The 27,541-nt window shown below is 42.0% G+C and overlaps 1 protein-coding gene across 2 annotated transcripts in view; it reads right to left on the reverse strand.

The window, feature by feature from the left end:
- Positions 1 to 27,541, reverse strand: part of MED1 (mediator complex subunit 1) — a gene marked incomplete at both ends in the record, with an annotated part of 48,646 nt that continues 21,105 nt past the window's right edge. The window contains 12 exons of one of the 2 annotated variants that reach the window (XM_080713725.1): positions 2,783 to 2,897; positions 3,092 to 3,232; positions 5,178 to 5,283; positions 5,398 to 5,493; positions 9,560 to 9,761; positions 12,719 to 12,837; positions 13,117 to 13,241; positions 15,062 to 15,173; positions 17,650 to 17,739; positions 18,095 to 18,168; positions 22,921 to 22,995; positions 26,088 to 26,159. In XM_080713725.1, the coding sequence (XP_080569851.1) occupies positions 2,783 to 2,897; positions 3,092 to 3,232; positions 5,178 to 5,283; positions 5,398 to 5,493; positions 9,560 to 9,761; positions 12,719 to 12,837; positions 13,117 to 13,241; positions 15,062 to 15,173; positions 17,650 to 17,739; positions 18,095 to 18,168; positions 22,921 to 22,995; positions 26,088 to 26,159 (1,327 nt within the window). Of the gene's footprint in view, positions 3,233 to 5,177; positions 5,284 to 5,397; positions 5,494 to 9,559; positions 9,762 to 12,718; positions 12,838 to 13,116; positions 13,242 to 15,061; positions 15,174 to 17,649; positions 17,740 to 18,094; positions 18,169 to 22,920; positions 22,996 to 26,087; positions 26,160 to 27,541 lie in introns of both variants that reach the window. The other variant, XM_080713724.1, reaches the window with a different exon arrangement.

A 27,541-nucleotide genomic window follows, 5' to 3' on the forward strand; every position in this document is an offset into this window, starting at 1 on the left:
CTAATTGCCAATCAAAGCCACATCCATTAGATCATCATCTTCCTCCCCAATCATAAAGTCAGGGCTAAGCCTTGAAGGTCTATCTGTAGATAAGATTGTGTTACTTGTCAAAGACAGGGACTGGTCTGAAGAGATGGGTGATTTAGACCAGCTCTCTGGCTTCATGCTATGAGATTTTTTCTTGTCTCGGTCTTTATCACGGTCTTTGTCTTTTACTTTTTTCTTTTCCTTTTTGTGCTTCTTATGCTTCTCTGTGCTGTATTCTGGAAGTGGTCGGATGCCATCATCTGAGCTAGGACTGTTTTGATAAGATTTCTCTGCTATGGAGGAGCCTGACTCACTTTCACTGTCCAGATTCTGGGGGGTATAAGCTGGTGACTTACTATGGCTGGGAGAGCCACGTTCATGCTTTGGAGTGGAACCACTGATCAGCGGAGAGCCATAGTTTTTGGAAGAGGCCATCTGTGGCCTGAGGCTTTCTCCACTACTTTCCCCAGGTTTCTGCAAAGTCACTTTGGCTTTAATGCTAGGGGAGCCTCCATCATGCTTGCTGATGATAATCTTTGCCACACCTGTGCTCCCCACATTTTTTGACTCTGAGGTCTTCTTAGAAGAATCCACTGAGCCCCCAGAGGTGGAAACCTTTGATTTGTCTTTATCACTTTTCTCACGCTTTCCCTGGAACTCTCCTCCTGACATATTATGTTTGGAGGACATGGGATGACTAGAATTTGTGCTTACTCCCATCTGGCCATCCATTGGATCTTCACCCCCAGGACCACTGGTGACAACCCCATGCTTCAGTTTATCTATGACAGCTGTCAAGGACGGCTTCTTATTTCTGCTGGGAGACTTCCCTTTGGAACTCCCATGCTGGTTCTGAGAGGATGACATGGAAGAACCACTTGAGGAAAATGAGGAAGATGCTGTACAAGAATTAGATGATGGGGGAGTTTTCTGGGACAGTGAGCCTGAGGATCCTAACCCTGAAGAAGACTTCATGCCAGAGCTTGAACTAGTTCCAGACATATGAGAACCACCAGAACCTGAACTGATAGGGGACTTAGCTTTAGAGGATGGAGGAGTCCCAGGAACAGGCTTCATTGGAGAAGCAAGCTTATCAGAGCCTCCAGGAGGCCTTGAATGAGAAGGGGATATGTTTGGTTTACTTAAAGAAGGATTCATGAGTGATGATGGCTTGCCTTGAGGTTTCATCTTGGTACTGCTAGAGCCACTGCTCAGTCCATGCTTAGTAATGGGTGAGGAACCTGGCTTCCCCCCCGACTGGGATGAATTTTTGGACTGACTAGATCCAGAAGACCCTTGGCTAGAATACATACTGCTACTTAACTTGGAACTTGATGAGCCTTCTGATTTACTGCTTTTCATCTTGCCTGAAGTGGAAGCAGAAGATGAGGAAGAAGAGGAAGAAGAATGGCTATGGTGGCTTTTGCTGCCTGAGGAAGACACAGAACCACTGCTGGTATACTGACTGTGAGAGGGCTTGCCCACCATCACTGTTCCCTTAGGAATTTGAATAGTGATTTTGGGAATGGGTGGTGTGGCAACACCTGGAGGAGTCTGAGATCTTCCTGAACTGCCTGGAGATTTGGACCCACCTGTACTGGTAGGTGGGGTGAAAGGTCGATTAGAAGAACTGTGAGATGGAGACTTTCCCTCAGTGTCTGCTTTCTTCCGCTTTGGAGGCTTATCTTTGCTTTTCCCATCATTGGAAGGGGTACGACTGCGCTTCCCTGGTTTGCTGTCTAATCCTGGGCCTGACAGATTACTATTACTAGTACCATTCCCTTCCTTTGCCCTCTTTTGAGTCTTTTCTTTCCCTAAGTCCCCAGTAGTCAATAAAGGACTCTGACTGCCACTGTGATGCTCCATAAGATCTGCAGGACCCAAAGCCTTACCAGCTACTGATATAATACTGAAATCAACTGTGTCAGCTTGGCTATTGCCTTTAAATTTTGTCTCACCATTATCACCTGCAAGCATTGGCACTCCCAAAGTATTCAGTGCTTGAGATGTAAATCCTTTAAAATCATCATTATCCCCACTTTGGCTGCTTTCATCAAAATATTCTTCTCCAAAACCACTTTGGCTCTGGCTGTTTAATAAATCAGGATTGAAATCTACTCCATCAGGGAAAAAATGATTGGTAGGAGAGTCACTACTGGGGCTTCCAGCAGCATCTGCAATAAGATCAGCTGGATCAGTATATGGATTTTCGTTATTATTTGTTTGAAATACATCAGAGTCAAAGAGGGCACTCTGAGAATGCCCAGAACTTGAAGAATCTCGAACAGGGGTGCCAATGGGTGGGCAATCATCACTAGTGCTGGGAAGCTTAGCAGCTTCTTCTGCAATGTCTGAAAGGATATCAGTTACATCTGGGCCAATGCTGTCTGAACTGGATAGTCGGACCATCCTTTGAATACTGGGTTGGGGATGAGGTACTGGTTGTGGGTAAGTTGTTGGGGGAGTGCTACACTGGCTTGGAGCTGGAGTGATATGTGGCGTATCCAGTGTGTCAGCTGTCATGTTGACATCAAAGATAGGGTTCTGTGAGTCAACATCCATTGAAAATAGTTCCCTCTGAAAGTCATCTTCAGTCTGGTGCTTGGGTTTATCCGGTGGTAATCTTGATGATTTCTTTTTCTTGGTCTTGTTGCTCCCTGAGCACATTTCCATCCGGGGTGAGCCTGAAGAGGAGTTCTGCCTTTCTAAAGGGCTGCTTCCATAAAGGGTTGAGAAATCCTGGGCAGGATTATCTTTAAGAAGGTTCATGAGCATCGGGTGGTTCTTGGTGTTGCCGGCCATCGAAGAGACAGGTGGCGGCGTGTGATGAGGAGGGGTCGGACTCGAGCCAATGGTAGACCCCCCGTTCCCTGTGATTTGCAACAAACTGGTAAGAATTGGGTTCTGAGACACCTTGCTGAAGTCCTCCCCATGGCCCACCGACTCATGCCGATCTTTGATGCTCATGCTCATATTAAACAAGGTGGTAATGGGACCCCCCGGAAAGGTGTTGGTTGGTGTAGTGGTACCACTCATTGGGTTGTTGCCTGTGGTCATGCCATACCCTGGGCTGCTAGCCGGGGGCAGGTTCTTTTTCACCATGTCTTCAACTGTCTCTGCAATGAGGGACAGTGCTGGGGTATCAGCCTGAATGGTTTCAGCCTTCCTCCGAATAGCCCTCATCGTCACAGGGATGGACATACATCTGTAAGATAAGATGGAAAAACAAAGTTAACAATGCGCTAACTACTGAACGAAACCAATTTTTTTATTTGGGAAAACAAGCTCTAGTTTTACCTAAGATTTAAGTAAGCCACCACAAGTTTCCACTAAGCAGTTTTCAGGTAAAACAAGTAATCCAGAAGGCAAGAGTTTCTATTAAATGCTAAATATTCATTCCAAAGAGAATCTGACTTTGTAGGCAATTGTTAACCTATTATAAAAACACAAAAATCAAATCACAAACAAGAGTCCAAATGACTGGATTTCATGTTGAACTCAAAGAAAACTGGTAAAGTCAGATGTGATAGTGCACACTTGTAATCCCAGTACCTGGGAAGCTGAGACAGGAGGACTGCAGGTTTGAGGACAGCCTCAGCAAGGAGTGAGTCTCTCATGAACTTGGTGAGAGTTTCAAAGGAAAGAAGACATTGTGCTTAGAACTTGTCAGCAAACTTTTTCTTCTTGAGCCAGATTATTTTTGGCTTTGTAAGTCCTAGGTTTTCTACCCAATTACAATGCCATTTTAGCTTCAAAGCTTCCATAAACATATAAAATGAACAGAGTTCCAAAAAAATAATTTTAAAAATGTGGTGCTAGTTGGGCGTGGTGGCGCACGCTTGTAATCCCCACGCTTGGGAAGCTGAGACAGGAGGATCGCACGGGTTCGAAGCCAGCCTCAGCTACTTAGTGAGGCTTTCAGCAACTTAGTGAGACCCTGTTTCCAAATAAAATATATAAAAAAAAAAAAGGTCTGGGAGTATAGCCCGGAGGTAGAAAGCCTCTGGGTTCCACCCCCAGTACCACCAAAAAAACAAATAAATAAAAATGTGGTGCTAGTCCCTGCTTTACGAAAACTATCTGAGTAGCCGGGCGTGGTGGTGCACGCTTGTAATCCCAGCATTTGGGAGGCTGAGAGTGGAGGATTGCGGTTCGCGGACAGTCTCAGCTACTTAGTGAGGCCCTCCGCAACTCAGTGAGACCCTGTTTCAAAATAAAGAATAAAAAATTGGACAGGAGGTGTAGCTTGGAGGTCTAATGCCTCTGGGGTTCCATCCCCAGACCCGCAAAAAAAAAAAAAAAAAAAAAAAAAGAGAAAACTATCTGAAAAATTCAAACTAATGTTTCTAGAAAGCTGGTTGGTTTAAATAGTTCCATATACACTGCCATTTAACATGGTATATGTGTTCAAAAAGTATCAAAAGAAGATAGGTAAAAAAAAAAATTTGTTTCACCTTATTTTAGCTTTTTCCTACCTTAAAGTTCCCTAATGCAAGGATTAAAGTTATCTAACTTATTTCCTATTACTTTCATAATGATATTAAATTTTTAAAAAACAAAGCTCAGAGAGTGAATTTAAAGGAATAAAAACATTATTTTCTCCTTTATTTTCAATACAATCTAATACTAAAAAACAACATACTTCTAGCCAAGCGTGTAATCACACTTGTAATCCCAGCACTTGGGAGGTTGAGAGAGGAGTATCGTGCAGGTTTGAAGCCAGCTTCACCTACTTAGTGAAGCTCTCAGGCTCTCAGCAATTTAGTGAGACACTGTTTCCAAATAAAATATGAAAAAATAGGTCTGCGCCAGGTGTGGTGGCCCACGCTTGTAATCCCTGCACTTGGGAGGCAGAGACAGGAGGATCGCGCAGGTTCGAAGCCAGCTGCGCGTGCTGGCTTAGGAGACCCTGTTTCCAAATAAAAATGTAAAAATAGGTCTGGAAGTGTAGCCCGGAGGTAGAAGGGCTTCCAGGAACCCCAATACCACCAAAAAAAAAAGAAAAAAAAGAAAAAATAGGTCTGGGAATGTGGCCTGGGGATAGAAAGCCTCTGGGTTCCAATACCACACACACACACACACACACCAAAAACCAAAACCAAAAACATACTTCTAATGGGGAGACTCAGATGGAAAAGGGCCAGTGCTACCTTTGAACAACTTTGGCAATGAAGTCATCTGTGCAGATGAGTGCATCTGACAGTCCCTTGTAGAGTTTACAGCTCACATGTGTAGAATCCTGAACATCCATTACCACTGAAAGACAAAATATATAGGAGATATTTGTGACAGATTTAGTACCTGACCCTCCAAAAATGATACAGGGACCAAACTGCTACCCCAAGAGAGATGTTAGCTATCCATACTCACCACACACCAATGAGTCATTCACAGGGTGCTGAAAAGATACACTGAAACGGGACTCTGAGAGGGGACACACTTCAAACTGGAGGAGCCCAGGAGAATCTAAAAGGCAAAATAAAGTTCATAAGACAATGAAATTTAAGAAAAAAAAAATTGTTTAATATACAGAGTGAAAAATTTTCCCCCTTTTTGGAAACTAATTCTACACTTTTTTTTCCACATAAGAAACCTACTTTAACCAAATTTGACAAAAGGCCTAAGATTCCAACAAATTGTAAAGTTGTCCAAAACAAAAAAAGTAACTGAAGTTATAAATTTTCCTCTTATGCCGGGCGTGGTGGCGCACGCTTGTAATCCCTGCACTTGGGAGGCTGAGACAGGAGGATTGCACAGGTTCGAAGCCAACCTCAGCTACTTAGTGAGGCTCTCGGCAACTTAGTGAGACCCTGTTTCCAAATAAAATATAAAATAGGGCTGGGAGTATAGCCCGGAGGTAGAAAGCTTCTGGGTTCCACCCCCAGTACCACCACCAAAAAAAAAAAAAAAAAAAAAAAAAAATTCCTCTTACAACCCCTGCCCAATTTTACTTATTTGAGAACAGTCTCACTAGGTTGCTGAGAGCTTTGCTAAGTTGCTGAGGCTGGATTTGAACCTGCAATCCTCTGTCTCAGCCTTCCAAGTACTGACATTTCAAGTGTATGCTACCACACCCAGATAAACTTTCAAATTTCAAGATGAAGATAATTGATACTAAAATATTTTTTAAACCATAGCAAAAATAAACACACTGCCTTGAAAGTAAATTCTGAAAATATGGACAAAAATTTTTCTTTTTTATAAGCAGAAATCGAGAGTCAGTCCTAAAACCCTGCTTTCTGCTGGTATTTATAAAGCAATTGTCTGTGTAGCCCAGTGTTTGGTAAGCAGAGCTATAGAGACTGCAACCTAAAATTATAGATTTATGCCAAACACATAAGATATCTACCATCATAGGTCTGGGGTCTCTCTCTCTACTTTGTTTTCCTGTAGTACTAGGGATTAAACCCAGGGCTTCACACATGCTAGGCAAGTGATCTATCATGGAGCTACATCTCCAACAGTCAACAGTCGTTCTTCTTTTTTTAGTACTGGGGATGGAACCCAAGGAACATTCTACCTCCAAGCTCTAATTTATTTATTTTGTGGTACTAGGGACGGAACCCCAGAGGCATTCTACCTCCAAGCTATACCACCAGCCCTATTTTTTTAATTCTTTATTTTGAAACAGGGTCTCACTGAGTTGCAAAGGGCCTCACTAGGTAGTAGCTAAAGCTGTCCGTGAACTGTGATCTTCCTGTCTCAAGCTTCCCAAATGCTGGGATTTCAAGTGTGCGCCACCACACTCGGCTAATTCTTTATTTTGAAACAAGGTCTCACTAGGTTGCAGAGGGCCTCACTAAGTAGCTGAGGCGGTCTACAATCCTGTCTCAGCCTCCCAAATACTGTGATTACATGCGTACACCACCACACCCAGCTCAACCCTAGTTCTAAACCAAACATTCTGGTAACACAGACACAAAGATCACATACTTTCTTGGGGGAAAAAATCATCTAACTCTGGAGCTAGCTCCATTACTACCCAATGAAAATTCATTTTTAGGTACCCTGAAGCTACTGGAGAATCTTCCTAGGATTCAAACTTTCAAAATCACAAAACGATCTGTCATTATTCCAAATGTTGAAAACCTCATTTTTAAAGCAATTGTAATCCCCATGAAAGATATCTCCTGATATCTTCCCTATTTCTTTTTGCCAATATGTGCATTGATACACAGCTTTTACTAAAATTCTTTATGAATAAGGTAACAAACTGTGAAGATGGACACAGTACATTTCTGTAATCCCAGTACCTGAGACAGTAGAATCATAGGTTCAAAGTTAGCCTCAGCAAGTTAGCAATGCTCTCAGCCATTTACCAAGACCCTATTTCTGAATAAAAAATAAACAAAAATTTGGGTGTGGTAGCGCACGCTTGTAATCCCAGCATTCGGGAGGCTGAGAATAGAAGTTTGCGGTTCTCGGACAACCTCAGCTACTTAGTGAGGCCGGGCGTGGTGGCGCACGCTTGTAATCCCCACGCTTGGGAAGGGGATAGTTCAGGTTCGAAGCCAGTCGCGCCAGCTTAAGAGACCCTGTTTCCAAATAAAAAAAATGTATAAAATAGGTCTGGGAGTGTACCCCAGAGGTAGAAGGGCTTCCAGGAACCCCAGAACCACCAAAAGAAAAAAAAAAAAAAAAAAAAAAGAAAAAGAATAAAAAATAGGGCAGGGGATGTAGCTCTGAGGTCAAATGTTCCTGGGTTCCATACTCAGACCAGCAAAAACAATAAATAAACAAACAAACAAACAAACAAACAAATAATAAAATAAAATAGGGCTGGGAGTGCAGCTCACAAGTAGAACGTCCCTGGCTTCCATCCCCAGCACCAAAGAAACAAAACAACTGGGCTTGATGATATACGCCTGTAATCCCAATATTTGGGAGGTTGAAACAGGATTGCAGGTTCATGATCAACCTCTGCAACTTAGTGAGACCCTGTTTCAAAATAAAAAATAAAAAAGGGGGCCTTGGGGCATATCTCAGAGGTAGAATGACTATGGATTCAATCCCCAGTAACACACACACACACACACACACACACACACACACACACACACACACACACTTCTAATACTGTGTTTGAAAAACATCAGCCTTGCCGGGCGTGGTGGCGCACGCTTGTAATCCCTGCGCTTGGGAGGCAGAGACAGGAGGATCGCGCAGGTTCGAAGCCAGCCGCGTGCGCTGGCTTAGGAGACCCTGTTTCCAAACAAAAATGTAAAAGTAGGTCTGGGAGTGTAGCCCGGAGGTAGAAGGGCTTCCAGGAACCCCAGTACCACCAAAAAAAAAAAAAAAAAAAAAAAAAAACAACAACAACAACAAACAAACAAAAAAAACCATCAGCCTCCCAGAATCCTGGTGGGGGGGAGGGGATAGGGCACAGATCTTACCCCTTTAACCCGTATAATTAAGATCTCCAAACAATAGGGACAAAAAAATATACGAAGGACTAGAGCATGAAGTGCTTTCCAAACAACCTATAATTTAAATAACAAAAAAAAAATCTCTCAGCTGAGTATATGGTGACACACCTGTACCCCAGCCTCAGCAACTTAGTGAGATCCTATTTCAAAATAAAAAAATAAGCCTGGTGTGATGCCGCACGCTTGTAATCCTAGCACTCCGGAGACTGAGACCAGAGGATTGTGGTTTGCGGACATCCTCAGCTACTTAGTGAAGCCCTCTGCAACTTAGTGAAACCATGTTTCAAATGAAAGAATAAAAACCAGGGCAGGGGGTATAGTTTGGAGGTCAAATGCCCCAGGGTTCCATTCCCAGACCCGCAAAAGAAAAAAAAAAGAATAAAAATAGGGCTGGGCATGTAGCTTGGAGGTAGAATGCCCCTGAGTTCCATTCCCAGGACCAAAATATAAATTAAAAAATAAAAAATAAAAACAGGGGTGGGGTATAGCTCTCACAGAAGTAGAACACCTCTCAGCTGAACCTTCAGTTCTCTCTCTCACACACACACATATACACACACATATCATTTCTCACTAAATCAAGATAGCTGATGCAAAGAATAGGTCTTAAAATACCCAATTACTGAGCCAGGCATGGTGGTACATGCTTATAATCCCAGTACTTCAGAGGCTGAGACAGGAGGATCACAGGTTCACAGCCAGCCTCAGCTACTTAGTGAGGCCCTTGGCAACTAATCAGATTAAAAATAAAACAGGGTTTGGGGTATATCTCAGAGGTAAAATAGCCTTGGGTTCAATTCCTGGTACCTCCCCCCACAAAAACAAAACATTATATTCAGAAAAATATTTAAACCTATTAAACTGGTTTCCAAATGACAGCTGGAAGACTGGTTGGATCAAAATCATTTGTGGCAATTAAACTAGACTCCCAACTATTCCCACTAAGGTTCTAATTCAGTTCATCTAGTTCTAATTCACTTCTGTATAAACCAATCATCTGTAGTTTAAAAAGAGCTCCACAGGGGTGTTTTGATGGGCCACTAAATTAAAGAACTACTGCAGTAGTTCCCATCTTTCAGTAAATTTATCAAAAAGAATGGAAATACCTTCTTTCAAAATAGTTCTTTTGACACAGCTTCCAATTAGGGTGTTATAGGCCACTTGGTGTCTGATCATATTGAGGATAAGAGGAACTCGGCCAGGGTGCTGAAAGGTGATTTTACTAACAAGTGTTCCTTGTAGACTTCGGCCATCTGGAAGAGGAGCATCCTTGTTGAGGAAATAGCAATGCTGCTGACCTGGAAGAGCCTGAGCAAAAAGAACAAGAAAATGAATGTTATTTACTGACCCACGCTACTCCAACTATCCTGAATAAAAGCCTGGTCCTCAAAAAAGTACAGTGAAGCCTGGCATGATAGCGCATGCATGTATTCCTAGTACTTGGGAGGCTGAAACAGGATTACAGGTTCGAGGCACGTATTAGCCACTAAAGCCAGGCCCTCATCTGTTTTATGTAGTACCAGGGATTGAATTTAGGGCATCACACATGCTGGGCGAGCAGTCTAACACTCAGCTACACCCCAAGCCCTCCCCTTTTTTATGGCAGTACTGGGGTTGAAACCCAGGGACATTCTACCTCCAAGCTACACCCTGGTCCTATTATTTTATTCTTTTTATATTTTTTTAATTTATTATTATTATTTTTTGCAATACTGGGGATGGAACCCAGGGGCATTCTACCTCCAAGTGACATCACCAGCCCTTTTATTTTGAAACAGGATCTGAGTTGCAAAGGGCCTAAGTAAATGACTCTGCCTGCGAACCGTGATCCTCCAGTTTCAGCCTCCCAAATGCTGGGGTTACAAGTGTGCGCCACCACACCCAGACAATTCTTTTTATTTTTTGAAACAGGGTCTCATTGAGTTGTGAAGGCCCTCGCTAAGTAGCTGTCTGTGAACTAGGATCCTCCAATCTCTGCCTCCTGAATGTTGGGATTACAAGTGTGTGCACCATGCCCAACCCCCCCCCCTTTTTTTTTGGTGGTACTGGGGTGGAACCCAGAGGCTTTCTACCTCCGGGCTATACTCCCAGACCTATTTTCTATTTTTTTGGAAATAGGGTCTCACCAAGTTGCTGAGAGCCTCACTAAGTAGCTGAGGCTGGCTTCGAACCTGTGAGATCCTCCTGTCTCAGCCTCCCAAGCACGGGGATTACAAGCATGCGCCACCATGCCTGGCCTGGCCCTATTTTATATTCTTTATTTTGAAACAGGGTCTCACTGAGTTGCAAAGGACCTCATTAAGTAGTTGAGCCTGTCCAAGAACCGCAATCCTCTGGTCTCAGCCTCCCGAATACTGGGATTACAAACGTGCACCACCACGCCCAGTTTTTATTCTTTATTTGAAACAGGTTCTCACTAAATTATGGAGTGCCTCACTAAGTAGCTGAAGCTGCCCAGGAACCTGTGATCCTCTTGTCTCAGCCTCCCAAGTACTGGGATTACAAACGTAATCCACCACACCAGGCTCCCAAACCATTTTTTAATATTTATTTATTTATTTATTTATTGCAGTACTAGAAATGGAACTCAGGGGTTTTGTACCTCTGAGCCACACCTCCATCCCTATTTTTTACGTATTTATTTATTTATTTATTTATTTATTTATTTTTGCAGGTCTGGGGATGGAACCCAGGGGCATTTGACCTCCAAGCTACACCCCCTGCTCTATTTTTTTTTTTATTCTTTATTTTGAAACAGGGTCTCACTTAGTTGCAAAGGGCCTCACTAAGTGGCTGAGCTGTCCAAGAACCCAAATCTTCTGGTCTCAGCCTCTCAAATGCTGGAATTATAATCCTGTGCACCACCACGCCAAGCTTAATCCTTTATTTTTTATCTTGTTTTTTTTTTTTTTTTTTTTTTTTTTTGGTACTGGGATGGAACCCAGGAGCTTTTCTACCTCCGGGATATACTCCCATACCTATTTTATACTTTATTTGGAAACAGGGTCTCACTAAGTTGCTGAGAACCTCACTAATTAGTTGAGGCTGGCTTTGAACCTGTGTGACCTCCTGTGTCTCCCATAGGCTGGGATTACAAGCGTGCACTACCATGCCCAGCTAATCCTTTATTTTTTGAAACAGGGTCTCAGTGAGTTGCATAGGACCACATTAAGTAGCTGAGGCTCTCAGGGAACCATGACCAGTCTCAGCTTGTCTCAGCCTCTTGAATGGTGGGATTACAAGTGTGCTCACCACGCCCGACCAAGCCCTTTTTTCAAAAATAAAATTTACCTTGGTGTGGTGGTGCAATGTTATAATCCCAGTATTGAGGATGCTAAAACAGGAGGATCTGAGGTTCAAGGCCTGCCTCATCAATGTAGTGTGTGATCCTCAGCAACTTAAAAAGCCTGTTTCAAATTAAAAAAATAAAATAGGGCTGTGGTTGTAACTCGGAAGTAAAATGCCTGTGAATTGAACCCCAAGTACCACACACAGAGAAAAAAAAATTATTTTGAACAGTGTCTTGATAAATTGCCTGGGCTGCCCTCAAACTTGTGATCCTCCTGTCAAAGCCTCCCAAGTAGCTGGGATTACAAGTATGTGCCATTGTACTCAGCTCAAAATCTTCTTAATAAAATTTAAATAAAACATCATATGCAAATATAATGCTACCAAAATTTGAAAACTATGTTAGTCTAGACTATAATCAGATATTCAAATTAATTCAAGTCCAACATGCCTGTAATCCTAATATGTGAAAGGATGAGACAGAGAGATCACAGATTCAAGGCCAGACTCAGCAATTTAGCGAAATGCTGTTTCTTATTCTTTTCTTTTTGGTGGTACTGAAGATTGAAACCAGTGGCACTCTACTTCCAAGTTATTACCTCAACCATTTTTTGTTTGTTTGTTAGTTGGTTGGTTTTCTGTGATACTGGGGATTGAACCCAGGGGCACTCTATCTCCAAGCTGCATCTCCAGCCTTTTTTTTAATTCTTTATTTTGGAAACAGGGTCTCACTAAGCTGCAGAGGGCCTCACTAATTTGCTAAGGTTGGCTGCAAAATTGGGACCTCTTATCTCGGCCTCCCAAGTACTGGGATTACAAGTGTAACGCCACCATACCCGGATGAGATCTCTGTAATTTCTTTCCTCACTGAGTAAATAGGTCATGATCAAGCAGTAAACAAAGTATCAGACCTCAATAATACTATCTTGCATCCAAACATAACTTAAAATAGTCTAACTAGATAAGGCCTTACTTACAGCATAAAATCGCATGTTGTGATTCAATGGTAAGGGGTCAGGATCCTTTGACAGTTCAAATTGAGTGATCAGTTCATAGAGAGGTACATAAGTGGGCTGAGTTTCAAACAATGGAATTCCTGGGAAGACAGGATTAATACAGTGATCACATTAATATCAAAATGTGGTGCGCTCAACTATCCCTTCCTATGTTTTACATTCATTCACCCCTTTATTCACAGAGTACTAAGTAAGCATTTACAGATAGAAAACACTGTAATATCTCTGTCCATCAGTACTTTTATGAGGCCTACAACATTGTAAGCAGTCTAGGGTATTCTGAATTTAAAGTCTCTTGTTCACATATATAACAAGTATTATTAGTTCCTGATGACTTTAAGGAAAAGTACAAAACTCACCTGTGCAGTTCTGCAGCTTCTGAACAAAAGTTCTAGATACTGGGATTGGCTTGGGAAACTTCAAGAAGAAACAGGCAGGAAGATCAACACTGTTGGCACTGGTGATGGAGGAGAAAGAAGGGGTCCTTCAAAAAACGGGGGGGAGGGGGGTTGATTTGATATGAAGATGAAAATTCCAAACACCTATACTCAGACATGTATGTATCATATAGACACATATTTACATATCCTATCATAATCTCATTAGCTCGCTCTTTGATTTTATGTCTTTTTTTTTTGGTAATACTAGGTATTAATCTCACAGGTGGTCTATACTGAGCTACACTCCAACCCTTTTTTAATTTTATTTTATTTGTTGCAGTACTGAGGATGGAACCCAGGGCATTCTATCTCCAAGTTATAACCCCAGCCCTATTTTTTATTCTTTATTTTCGTTTTCTTTTTCTTTTTTTGGTGGTACGAGGAATGGAGCCCAGGGGCTTTCTACCTCCATCTATACTCCCAGAACTATTTTATATTTTATTTGGAAACAGGATCTCACTAAGTTGCTGAGATCCTCACTCAGTAGCTGAAGCTGGCTTTGAACCTGTGCGATCCTCCTGTCTCAGCCTCCCAAAAACGGGACTTACAAGCTGAGCCACCACGCCAGGCTTATTCTTTAATTTAAAACAGGGTCTGAGTTACAAAGGATTTCACTAAGGTAGCTGACGTCTGCAAACCATGATCCTTCAGTCTCAGCCTTCTGAATGCTGTGATTAAAATCGTGCATCACCATATCCAGCTTCCTTTTATTTTGCTTTATTTTTTTTGGTACTGAGGGTGGAACCCAGGGGTATTCTACCTCTGAGCTACACCCCCTACCCAATTTTTTATTCTTTACTTTTTTTGAAACACGGTCTCACTAAGTTGCGGAGGGCCTAAGTAGCTGGGGCCGTCCGCAAACTGCGATCCTCCCATTTCAGCCTCCCAAATGCTGGGATTTCAAGTGTTTGCCACCACACCGACCCTTTTTTTATTTTGAAACAGCATCTTGCCAAGTTTGCAATCCTCCTATCTCAGCCTTCCAAGTACTGGGATTACAGGTATGTGCTACTGGGCTCAGCTCACTCTTTGAATTTCTTTATAGTAATTCCAAAGTGTATTATTCTGTTAATGCTATAGTATTGACAAAAACATTATCTAAGAGCCAGGCATGGTGGCGCACGCTTGTAATCCCAGCATTTGGGAAGCTGAGCTAGAAGGACTGAGGTTCACAGACAGCCTCAGCTACTTAGGCCCTTTGCAACTCGGTGAGACCCTGTTTCAAAATACAGAATAAAAATAGGGTTGGGGGTGTAGCTTGGAGGTAGAATGCTCCTGGGTTCTATCTTCAGTACCACACACACAAAAAATCAAAGGCCTGGGCAAAACTCATGGTCGGCCATGTGCTTATTAGCATTTGTAAGACCCAGCGTTCAATCCCCACCAAAAAAAAAAAAAAAAAAAAAACATTTATTCAGGGAAGAGAATGTTTTATGAGCAGGCCTAAAAAGAGAAACATTCAAACATATACTGAAAAATGAGAAATTACTAGACAAAACAAGAAACCAACGTTTAGAAATTCAATAAGGAAGAGGGCCAAATTTAATGCTTGTTTAACACTATATTGCAGTTGAAAAACTAGACTTTACTACTCTGAAATTATATGTTTACATATAATAAATAATAAATATAATAATTTTTTTTGGTACCTGGAATGGAACCCAAAGGCTTTTCTACCTCCAGGCTATACTCCCAGAACTATTTTATACTTTATTTGGAAACAGGGTCTCACTAAGTTGCTGAGAGCCTCACTAAGTAGCTGAGGCTGGCTTTGAACCTGTGCAATTCCTCCTGTGTCAGCTTCCGAAGTGCTGGGATTACAGTACACCACTACACCCAGCCTCTAAAATTATATTTAACTTACCATTTGTTGTCTACTGGATGTGACCCCATAATTAATGGTGCAATTGGAAGTTTGTACATAGTAGATGTTCCTTCAATTGTCACTGATGCATTCATGCCCAAAGATCGAGGAACTAGAAATAGGAAAAAAAAGGATATTTTTCAGAACAACACAAATTATGGGGTTCATAATTTTTTTTTTCAGTACTAGGGTTGGAACCCAAGGTCCTTCTACCTCTGGGCTATACTCCCAGACCTATTTTATATTTTTATTTGGAAACAGGTTCTCATTAAGGTGTTCAGAGCCTCACTAAGTAGCTGAGGTTGGCTTCAAACCCACACAATCCTCCTGTCTCAGCTTCCCAAGTATTAAGATTATAAGTATGCACCACCACGTCTGGCTTTGGAGTTCATAATATTAAAATAATAACTTCTGAGTTAGGCATGGTGGTGCACACTTGTAATCCCAGCGCTTGGGAGGCTGAGACAGGAGGATCACATAGGTTCGAAGCCAGCCTCAGCTACTTAGTGGGGCTCTCAACATCTTAGGAAGACCCTGTTTCCAAATAAAGTATAAAATAAGTCTGGGAGTGTAGCCAGAAGTAGAAAAGCCCTTAGGTTCTACCCCAGTACCCCCCCCCACAAAATAATAATCATAACTTCTGCACTTTTTTATTGGTGCATTGTTGTCATTTATCTTAAAGGGGGTACAAGATGAAAGAGGCAATATAGCTCTTCCTCAATTCCCACCCCATTCCCACCCCCCTTTCAAACTTCTGCATTATTTATATGCCATATTTACCAGATCCTCTGCTTCCTACATAGCTTAGAAATGCCAGAAGTTACCTTTCTAGCCAATCATCATTTCTTTCTGCTAGTAAGAAACAATGCAGTCCAATAAAAAATTTTGAAGAGCTCACTAACAATACTTATTTTCTCTGATTTCTAAGTGCAATTAAATGAGGTGTGTGTGGGGGGGGGTCATGGGGGTTGAGCCCATAGGAATTACAATTCCAAGCTATACCCCAGCCCTACTTTATTTTCTACTCTGAAACACAATCTTGCTAGATTGATGATTTGTTTCATTACTCGTTGAGGCTGTCCTCAAACCTGCGATCCTTGTGTCTCAACCTCTCAAGTACTGGGATCACAGGTGCATGCCATACAGGCTTAAATATGATTATAATTATGGAATAAGGTCAATGACTTAAATTTTACAAGGGACCAAATGAAATAATAGTACATTTCTCATTATCGTTTTTTTTGTGTGTGTGTGGTAATGGGGATTGAACCCAGGGACATTCTACCTCTGAGCTACACCCCCCAGCCCTATTTTTTGTCTATCTTTCTTTCCTTCTTTCTTTCTTTCTTTCTTTCTTTCTTTCTTTCTTTCTTTCTTTCTTTCTTTTTGCAGTAGTGGGGATGGAAACTGGGGGCATTCTACCTCTGAGCTACACCCCCAGCCCTATTTTTTATTCTTCATTTTGAAACAGGGTCTCAGTGACTTACAAGGAACCTCACTAATTAGTAGCTGAGGCTGTCCTTGAACTACAATCTTCCTGTCTCAGCCTCCCAAATGCTGGGATTACAAGTGTGCACCAACAAGCCTGGCTTATTCTTTATTTATTGAAACAGGGTCTCACTAAGTTGCAAAGGCCTCACTAAGTAGCTGAGGCTGGCTGTGAACCTGCAATCCTCCTGTCTCAGCCTCCCAAGTACTAGGATTACAAGCGTGTGTCACCACACCCGGCTTCTCATTATCTTTTAGTAAATTAAGGTCAAATAGAAAACAATATGCATTACTGTAGTGCTTTAGTAAGCTGAATGCTTCACCTTTTATAATTAAAGCTGATTAAGGTTAAAGGTTTAGTGTGTGTGTGTGTGTGTGTGTGTGTGTGTAGTAGTAGTAGTAGTAGTAGTAGTAGTAGTAGTAGTAGTAGGGATTGAAAATGGATCATTCTCCTCTGAGCTACACCCAGCCCTATTTCATTTGTTATTTTGAAACATGGCCATGCTAGGTTGCAGAGTCTCATTGTATTACTGAGGCTGTCCTCAAGCCTTCAATCATCCTGTCTCAGCCTCTCAAGTACTGGGATTACAGTCATGTACCACCACACTTGGCTGGTATTTTACTTATTTACGTACTAAGCAACCATTATGTATGTGTATGTATAAATAGTGTGTGTGTGTGTATGTGTGTGTGTGTGTGTGTGTGTGTGTGTGTATGCACATTTGAACAGATAGGTATTTGTATGGGTCTTATATCAGGTACATAATAATAAGTCAAAAACTTTATGAAAGCATATCAAACTAGAAATTACAGGCAGGATTGGAACTCAAAGTTTACAAATATATTAGGCTGGGTGTGGTGGCGCGTGTTTGTAATCCCAGCATTTGGGAGGCGGAGGCGGAAACTGAGAATCACGGTTTGCGGACAGCCTCAGCTACTAAGCAAGGCACTCCACAACTCAGTGAGACCCTATTTCAAACAATAAAAGGACTAAAATATCGGGCTGGAGGTATAGCCCGATGCCCCTGGGTTCCCTCCCCAGACCCACAAAAACAAAACAAAACAAAAAACCTTCAGTTGCTTTACAGTTAAAGACTTACCATTATTCTCATGCAAAATGATAGGAGATGCAGTCTTATCATCTAGCAGGTCAGAAGGAGAGGCATAGTACTTCATATTCATTAAATGACCTACGTAAAGTAAAAAACTTATTAGTATATCTTTATTGGCAAGTTATAAATTTAAAAAAAGCATTCTCATTTCTATAAACCTGCAAGGAAGAAACCTGTTTGGCAGATATGAAGAGTCATGTTCCAAAGAAGTTTATGAAATATCAAAATATTAATTCTTGATTCTGAGAGTGACAATTTACTTCACACAACTGAAAAAAGAAGTAGGGAAGGCAGGTATTGGTATCATAAGACATTATTAGAAAAGAAGGAAAAGATTGGAAATTTTCTGCTGCTTATATCTATATATGAGCCCAAGGTGAAAAATAATGACTCCTAAACTAAAATTAGACACTTTTCTAAATATTCAACCTACCCCCGCTCCTTGGAGTGAGATAGCCAACACTTCCATGAAGAATCTTATCCAAGGGGCCAGCATTAGTTGCTTTCCTGCAAAACAAATTATCTGTGTTTGATTTTATTTAAGCCCTAAAGGTCTTAATGCACAGTGTGGTACAGAGATCAGTTCTTAAAAGTGGTATATTGAAGCCGGGAGTAGTGGCGCACACTTGTAATCCCCACACTTGAGAGGCAGAGACAGGAGGATCACACAGGTTTGAAGAGACCCTGTTTCCAAATTAAAAAAATATAAAATAGGTTTGGGAGTGTATCCCGGAGGTAGAAGGGTTTCCAGGAACCCCAGCACCACACACAAAAAAATAAATAAATAAAAATAGAAAAAGAAAAAAAAAAAGGTATATTGAAGCCGGGCATGGTGGCGCATGCTTGTAATCCCAGCATTCGGGTGGCTGAGACCGGAGGATCGCAGTTCGTGGACAGCCTCAGCTACTTAGTGAGGCCCTCTGCAATTCAGGGAGACCTGGTTTCAAAATAAGAATAAAAAATAGGGCAGGGGCTGTAGCTTGGAGGTAGATTGCCCCTGGGTTCTATCCCCAGACCAAAAAAAAAAAAAAAAAAGGTATATTGAAGCCAAGCATAGTGGCACAAACCTGTAATCCCAGTACTTGGGAGGCTGAAAGAAGATGATCCCAAATTCGAGGACAGCCTGAGCAACCTAATGACCTTGTTACAAGCAAAATAAAAAGGGCTGGGGATGCAACTCAGAGGTAGAAGGCCTCTGGATTCAATTCCCAGTTGAAGGGGGGAAAAAATGGTATAATGAGCCAGGTTACTCATATCTGTAATCCCAGTACATAGGAGGCTGATACAGAAAGATCACAGGATCCAGGCCAGCCTCAGCAACTTAACAAGAACTTTAGCAGCTTAGCCAGAGCCTGTTTCAAAGTAAAATGCAGGCATAGTGGCACACACCTGTAAATCCTGTGCTTGGGAGGCCAAGATAGGAGGATTGCAGGTTTGAGACCAACCTCAATGACTTAGCAAGACTCTCAGCAATATAGCAAGACCCTGTTCCAAACAAAAAATAAAAAGGGCTGGGGTGTAGCTGAAGGATAGAATGCCCCTGGGTTTATTCCCTAATACCATACCAAGTGCAAAGAGCCATATGTGGTGGCTCACAAGTGTAATCCTAGTACTAGGAGGCTGAGACAGGAGGATTGCAGGTTCACAGCCAGGCTCAGCTATTTAGTGAGGTCCTGAACAACTTAAGTCAGACCCTGTTTCAAAATAAAAAATAAAAAAATAAGGCTACGGGGGTGTAGCTTGGAGGTAAAAATAAATAAAGAAAGAAAGAGAGAAATGAAAGAAAGAAAGAAATGGAAGAAAGAAAGAAAGAAAGAAAGAAAGAAAGAAAGAAAGAGCCGGGGATGGTGACACACGCCTAAAATTCCAAGTACTTGGGAAGCTGAGACAGGAATTGCAGGTTTGTAGCCAGCTGTGCCAACTTAGCAAGACCCTATTTCAAATTAAAATAGGGCTTGGGATATAGTTCAGAAGTATAATCCCACTGGGTTCAATTCCCAGCAACACATCAATCAATCAATCAATCAATCAATTAATAAATAAGTATCCCCATGCTTGGGAGGCGGAGACAGGAGGATCACACTGGTTCCAAGCCAGCTTTACTGGCTTAAGAGAGCCTGTTTCCAAATAAAAATATAAAAATAGGTCTGCGAGCCGGGCCTGGTGGCGCACGCTTATAATCCCAGCATTCGGGAGGCTGAGACCGGAGGATCGCGGTTCGCGGACAGCCTCAGCTACGTAGTGAGGCCCTCTGCAACTCAGTGAGACCCGGTTTCAAAATAAAGAATAAAAAAATAGGGCAGAGGGTGTACCTCGGAGGTCGAATGCCCCTGGGTTCCATCCCCAGACCCGCAAAAAAAAAAAAAAAAAAAAAAAAAAAAAAGGTCTGGGAGTGTAGCCCAGAGGTAGAAGGGTTTCCAGGAATCCCAGTACCACCAAATAAGTAAGTAAGTAAGTAAGTAAGTAAGTAAGTAAGTAAGTAAGTAAATGGGGACAGGATGTAGGCCAGCGGCATATGCCCTTCAGTTCACTGCTGGGTGTCAGAGCGCACACTTATAATCCCAGTACTTGGGAGGCTGAGACAGAAGGATTGCACAGGTTCGAAGCCAGCAGCTTAGTGAAACTGTTTCCAAGTAAAATATAAAATAGGTCTGGGAGTATAGCCCAGAGGTTGAATGCCCCTGCGTTCCATCCGCAGTACCGCAAACAACAACAACAACAACAACAACAACAACAACAACAACAACAAAAAACCCTTCCGTTCAATTTTTTTTTTCTTTTATGGTACTGGACATGGAACCCAGGGGCATTCAACCTCCGGGCTACACACCCAGCCCCATTTTTTAGTCTTTAATTTGAAGCAAGGTCTCACTAACTTGCAGAGAGTCTCACTAAGTAGATGAGGCTGTCCGCGAACTTTCATCCTCCCGTTTCAGCCTCCCAAGTACAGCCTCAGCCAGTAATGAGACTCTCATTAACCTAACAAGACCCTGTTTCCAAACAAACAAACAAACAAACAAAAAAGCAGAACTGGGATATAGTTTGATAGTAAAATGACTCTATATTCCATCCCCATACCACACACAAAAAATGAATATAATTCCAGCTACAAAGAAAGATGAGATATGCGGACTATAAACTCAAAACCAGCAATACTGAGATTACAGCAATATAGCAGAGTCTTGTCTTAAAATTAAAAAATGACAATGGCTGGATATAAAGCTCACTGGTATAGAGACAGTACTGCCTCTTCCTCACCCTATCCCCCCCAAAAAATCTCATAAAACACAGGAAGAGCTAGGAGTGGTTGCATACTCCTATAATCCCAGTACTTGGGAAGCTGAGACAAAAGGATGGCACAGTTGAGGATAGCCTCAGCAACATAGTAAGACTATGGTTTCTTTTTTTTCTTTTTTTTTTTTTTTTGGTGGTACTGGGGTTCCTGGAAGCCCTTCTACCTCCGGGCTACACTCCCAGACCTATTTTTTTATATTTTTTATTTGGAAACAGGGTCTCCTAAGCCAGCGCGCATGGCTGGCTTCGAATCTGCGCGATCCTCCTGTCTCTGCCTCCCAAGCGCGGGGATTACAAGCGTGCGCCACCATGCCCAGCAAGACTACGTTTCAAAAGCTAAAAAAAAAAAAAAATGACTAGGTATATAGCTGAAAGGTAGAATGCCCCTGGGTTAAACACCTAGTACCACACAAAACAACAACAAAAAGGCTCTAGGTACCATACCTAGAACAGGAAAAAAAAGTCTCACAGTACTATCCTAAGCAACGCATGATGGAGCATGCTTGCAATCCCAGTACCTGGAAGGCTGACACAGGAGGAACTCAGGTTCAACAACAGGCTCAGCAAGTATTGTGAGACTCATCAACCTAATGAGACTGTGTTTCAAATATAAAAACTAGCTGAGCCTGATGTCGCATGCTTGTAATTCCAGTACGTGGGAGGATGAGACAGGAGGATAACGGGTTGGAAGCTCATATCAACCTACAAAACTCTGTTTCCAAATAAAAATTAAATAGGGCCAGGGGCATAGCTCAGAGGTAGAATGCCTCTGACTTCAATTTCCAGCAGCACACACACACAAAAAAATACAAATAAAATAGAACTAGAGGTGTAACTCAGATGTAGAATTCCTCTGGGTTGGGTGGTATTGGGGTTCCTGGAAACCCTTCTACCTCTGGGATACACTCCCAGACTTATTTTTATATTTTTATTTGGAAATAGGATCTCTTAAGCCAGCAAGGCTGGCTTTGAACCTGTGCAATCCTCCAGTCTCCGCCTCCCAAGCGCGGAGATTACAAGCATGCGCCACCTTGCCTGGCTTAAAAATAGACTATTCTAATGACTGTTCTAAAATGAGGTATATGACAAGTATAATTCACTTTCAAAGAAAAAAGATGATTTTTAAGTACAAACCAGTATGTAATTTAGTGAATAAAAATTAAGCTGGGCATGGTGGTCCACACTTGTAACCCCAGTATTTGGGAGGCTGAGACAGGAGGACTGCACAGGTTCAAAGCCAGCTTCGGCTACTTAGTAAGACCCAGTTTCCAAATAAAAATACAAAATAGGTTTGGTAGTGTGGCCCATCCCCAGAACCACAAAAAAAAAAGAGAGAGAGAGAGAGAGAGAGAGAGAGAGAGAGAGAGAGAGAGAGAACGAACTAGACTACTATTCATCATATGGGTGTCCAAGTTTGACAAGTTTTCAGATAAAACCTATGGAAAATGAACAACAATTTAGTGGTAATGATACTTAGAAGATGGACTATAACCATTATTTGGGAAGAAAAAGTAGATGATGACACTGATGTACAATAAAGATATAAGCTGGGTCTGGTAGTACATACCTCTAATCCCAGTACGTAGGAAGCAGAGACTGGAGGATCACAGGTTCAAGGTCAGCCTCAGCAACTTAGCAAGGCCCTCCGTAACTTAGCCAGACTATTTCCAAATAAATAAAATAGGGCTGGGGATATATCTTAGAGGTAAAATGCCCTGGGTTGCATCCTCAGTACCACAAAAACAAAAACAAACAAAAAAAGGGCAAAGAAAAAGTCTACAAGTATAACCCATAGAGGCAGAATGCCTCTGGGTACAATCCAAGTACCAAAAAAGGGCACAATATTTACATATAATATACATATGTGTGCACATATGTATAACAGAGATGTATAAATTAGGAGTCTAATAATTCCCTGGTAAAAAACCAAGAGTCATATAGAATTGATTCTTTAGCCAATCTTACCAGTACATAATTGCCATTTTAGATAGATCTTGTTCTAAAGACTGGAGAGCCAAGTACATTTTAGTCTTCAGTTTGCTGTAGAGTAGATGAAGATAAAATGAGTTGAACCGTCAAAAATATACAGATACATACACACAGATATTGATCCTAAGTACCCTAGCCAGGAGAGTGGTGCATGCTTGTAATTTCAGTACTCGGGAGGCTGGGACACCCTCAGCTACTTAGTGAGGCCTTCTGCAACTTAGTGAGACCCTGCTTCAAAACAAAGAACAAAGCCGGGCATGGTGGCGCACACAGAGTCAACAACTAAAATTTTTGGTTATTGTTTTCTTGTTCCGGGGGAATGAACCCAAGAGAATTCTCATCTTACACCCTATTCACTTTGTTGGGGGGTACTGGGGATGGAACATAGGGGCATTCTACCTCTGAACAACACCCCCAGTCCTATTTTTTTATTCTTTATTTTGAAACAGGGTCTCACTGGGTTGCAAAGGGCCTCACTAAGTAGTGAATGCTGGCGGCAAACTGTGATCCTCCTGTCTCAGCCTCCCAATTGCTGGTATTACAAGTGTGCACCACCACGCCCAGCTCCAATCACTTTTTTTTTTTTTTTTTTTTGGCCGGCCTGGGGATGGAACCCAGAGGCATTTGACCTCTGAGCTACACCCCCTGCCCTATTTTTTATTCTTTATTTTGAAACAGGGTCTCACTAAGTTGCTGAGGGCCTCTCCTGAGTAGCCAACCGCGATGTTCTGTGATTACAAGTGTGTGCCACCACGCCCGGCTTCCAATCACTTTTCTTTTTCTTTCTTTTTTTTTTTTTTTGCAGTACTGGGGATGAAACCCAGGGGCATTCTAGCTCTAAGCTGCACCCCAGCCCTATTTTTTTTAATTCTTTATTTTGAAACAGGGTCTCACTGAATTGGAAAGGGCCTCACTAAGTAGCTGAGGCTGTCCACGAACCACATCCTCTTGACTCAGCCTCCCAAATGCTGGGATTACAATGTGTGCCACCATGCCTGGCTTCCAATCATTTTTTACTTTTTATTTTGAAACAAGTTTTGCTAAAGTGCTAAGGATGTCCTAGAACTTATGTTTCAGACACCCAAGTATTAGGATCATAGATGTGTACCACCATACCCAAAACTAAAATATTCTTTTTACAAAAAGAAGCACTTTTGGACGTGGTTTTGCAAGCCTATAATCCGAGTACTTGAAAGGCTGAGAGAGTAGGATCACAGGTTTGAGGACAGCCTCAGTAACTTAAGAAGACTCTGAGTAACTTAGTCACACCCTGTTTCAAATTAAAAAAATAAAATAGAAAGGGCTCAGGTATATAACTTAGAGGTAGAACACCCTGAAGTTCAATCATCAGCACAAAAAAATTAAATAAATAAATAATCAATAATGAGATGGGCATGGTTGCTTATGCCAGTCTTTAAAACTGATCCTAGCCGGGCCTGGTGGCGCATGCTTGTAATCCCTGCGCTTGGGAGGCAGAGACAAGAGGATCGCGCAGGTTCGAAGCCAGCCGCGCTGGCTTAAGAGACCCTGTTTCCAAATAAAATATATATATAAAAAATAGGTCTGGGAGTGTAGCCCAGAGGTGGAAGGGCTTCCAGGAACCCCAGTACCACCAAAAACTGATCCTAGCCGGGCGTGGTGTCGCATGCTTGTAATCCCTGTGCATGAGAGGCGGAGATAGGAGGATCACACAGGTTCGAAGCCAGCTGGCTTAAGATACCCTGTTTCTGCCAGGCGTGGTGGCGTACGCTTGTAATCCCCGCGCTTGGGAGGCAGCGATAGGAGGATCACACAGGTTCGAAGCCTGGAGAGGTGGTGCATGCTTGTAATTTCAGTACTTGGGAGGCTGGGACAGCCTCAGCTACTTAGTGAGGCCTTCTGTAACTTAGTGAGACCCTGTTTCAAAATAAAGAACAAAGCCGGGCATGGTGGCGCACAAAGAGTCAACAACTAAACTGGCTGGCTTAAGAGACTGTTTCCACATAAAAAAGTATAAAATAGGTCTGGGAGTATAGCCCATGGGAATGCAGCCCGGAGGTAGAAGGGATTCCAAGAACCCCTGTACCACCAAAAAAACCCAAACAAACAAAAACTCTGTGATCCTCCTCAGTCCCAAGTACTGATATTACAGGTGCCTACTACCTACTACCATGCCCAGCTGTACAATATCTTTTTTTCAGTACTGGGGATGGAACCCAGGGGCTTTCTACCTCCAAGCTACACTTCCAGCCCTATTTTTTATTCTTTATTTTGAAACAGGGTCTCTCTGAGTCTCAGAGAGCCTCACTAAGTAGCTGTGGTCCGTGAACCACAATCCTCCCGTCTCAGCCTCCTGAATGCTGAGTCTCACCCTCCCAAATGCTGAGATTACAAGCGTGCGCCACCACACCCAGCTTATAAAACACCTTTAAAAGACAAAAAGTTGAAGCTAGGCGTGGTGGCGCATGCTTGTAATCCCAGCATATGGGAGGCTGAGATAGGAAGATTGCGGTTCACAGACAGCCTCAGCTACTTAGGCTCTCTGCAACTCAGTGAGGCTATGTTTCAAAATAAAGAATAAATTATTATATATATATATATATATGTGTGTATATGTGTATATGTGTATGTGTATATATGTATACGGCTGGGGGTAAAGCTCGGTGATAGAATGCCCCTGGGTTCAAGCTCCAGTATTACCAAAAAAACAAGTATATAAAAAAAATTAAAAGTAAAAAAAGTTTGAATGTTTGACTCAAAGATAGAACTCCACTAGGTTCTATCCCATATCAAAAAGAAAAGAAAAGGACAGAGTCAGAAGTATGAGTAGAAGCTGGGTGTGGAGGCGTATGCTTGTAATCCCAGCATTTGGGAGGCTGAAACAGAAGCATCACAGTTTGCAGACAGCCTCAGCTACTTAGTGAGACCCTGTTTCAAAATAAAGAATAAAAAATAGGGCAGGGAGTGTAGCTCGGAGGTCAAATGCCCCTGGGGTTCCATCCCCAGACCCCCCCAAAAAAAAGAAGTATGAGTAGAAATCAAGAATGACATATAGCAAGAATCTAAGCAAATTTCTAAACCCCAATGGCTTATAAGCTTATACTGACTTTTACAAAATGAAAATAAATGAATTAATAATTTAATAGATAAATAAAAATACTTACTTGTCTCCTGGAAGATTATAGAGATTGACAAGACCCTTAAGGTGCTTAGAAAATTCATCAAAATTTTTTTCTCTGTAAGAAATTCAGGGAAGGGAAAGAATACAAAATACAAATATTACTCAATATTACAAAACAGTGTCAAAATTTGCTTTTAATCTGCTTTAATCTATTCCCTGTTTCTTTACAGTCAATCAAGACTAAAAAAAGAAGTATTTTCCTTTTTCTTTCTGGGCCATTTTTCAGGATAAGGTGCTAATAAGCAAACCAAAGGTCAAAATAAAGAGACCTGATAATTTATATAGTAATGCTCCTAAATAATGAAACCTAGCTGGGCGTGGAGGCACACGCTTGGAATCCCAGCACTTGGGAGGCTGAGACAGGAGGATCGCAAGTTCTCAGCCAGCCTCAGTTACTTAGTGAGGCTCTCAGCAACTCAGTGAAACACTGTTCCCAAATAAAATATAAAATAGGTCTGGAGGTGTAGCCCAAAGGTAGGAGGCCCCTGGGTTTCATCCTCAGTAACATACACACACACACACACACACACACACACACACACACACACACACAGAAACCTAGTTGAAATAAATCCCATTCCTTTCCTCTTAATAATTTGACGAGGAATAAATGTTAATAAAACCACAAATTTTTGAGTCATACATAGTGGTAGATGACTATAATCTCAGCTACTTGGGAAATTGAGGCAGGATGACTGTATGTTCAAAGAAGGACTGGGTAATTTAGTGAGACTCAAACATAAAAAGGACTGCACATGCTGGGACATGCCTCTAATCCCAGTATTTGGAAGAACAAGACAGAATGATCACAGGCTCAAGGACAACCTTACCATATAGAGAGACTCTCTCAACAATCTAACCAGACACTGTCCAAAACAAAACATAAGAAAAGGGCCAGGGGTGCAGTTAGAAGTTAGCATGCCCCTGCGTTCAATCCACAGTATCACAATAAGGGTTGGGGGACACAGTTTATTGGTAGAAGGCTACTTGTTTAAACCACAAGTAGTAAAAAAATAAAAAAAATATTATTTTTGCAGTACTGGAAATTGAAACCAGGGTGTTCTACCTCTAAGCCTTAGACTTTTTATTTTGTATTTTGAAACAGGGTCTCACTAAATTGCTAAGGTTAGCCTCAAACCTAAAATCCTATCTCAGTCACCAAAGTACCGGCATTACAGGTATGCACCAAAACTCTCAGCAAGAATAACTTAAAAATATAAAATTTTAAGCCAGGCATGGTGGTGCACGCTTGTAATCCCAGCATTCGGGAGGCTGAGACTGGAAGATTGCAGTTCGCGGACAGCCTCAGCTACTTAGTGGGGCCCTCTGCAATTTAGTGAGACATTTCAAAATAAAGAATAAAAAATAGGGCCGGGCATGGTGGCGCACGCTTGTAATCCCCGCGCTTGGGAGGCGGAGACAGGAGGATCGCGCAGG

The sequence above is a fragment of the Muscardinus avellanarius genome (assembly GCF_963383645.1).
Source record: "Muscardinus avellanarius genome assembly, chromosome: 16".
NCBI classification, from domain to species: domain Eukaryota; kingdom Metazoa; phylum Chordata; class Mammalia; order Rodentia; family Gliridae; genus Muscardinus; species Muscardinus avellanarius.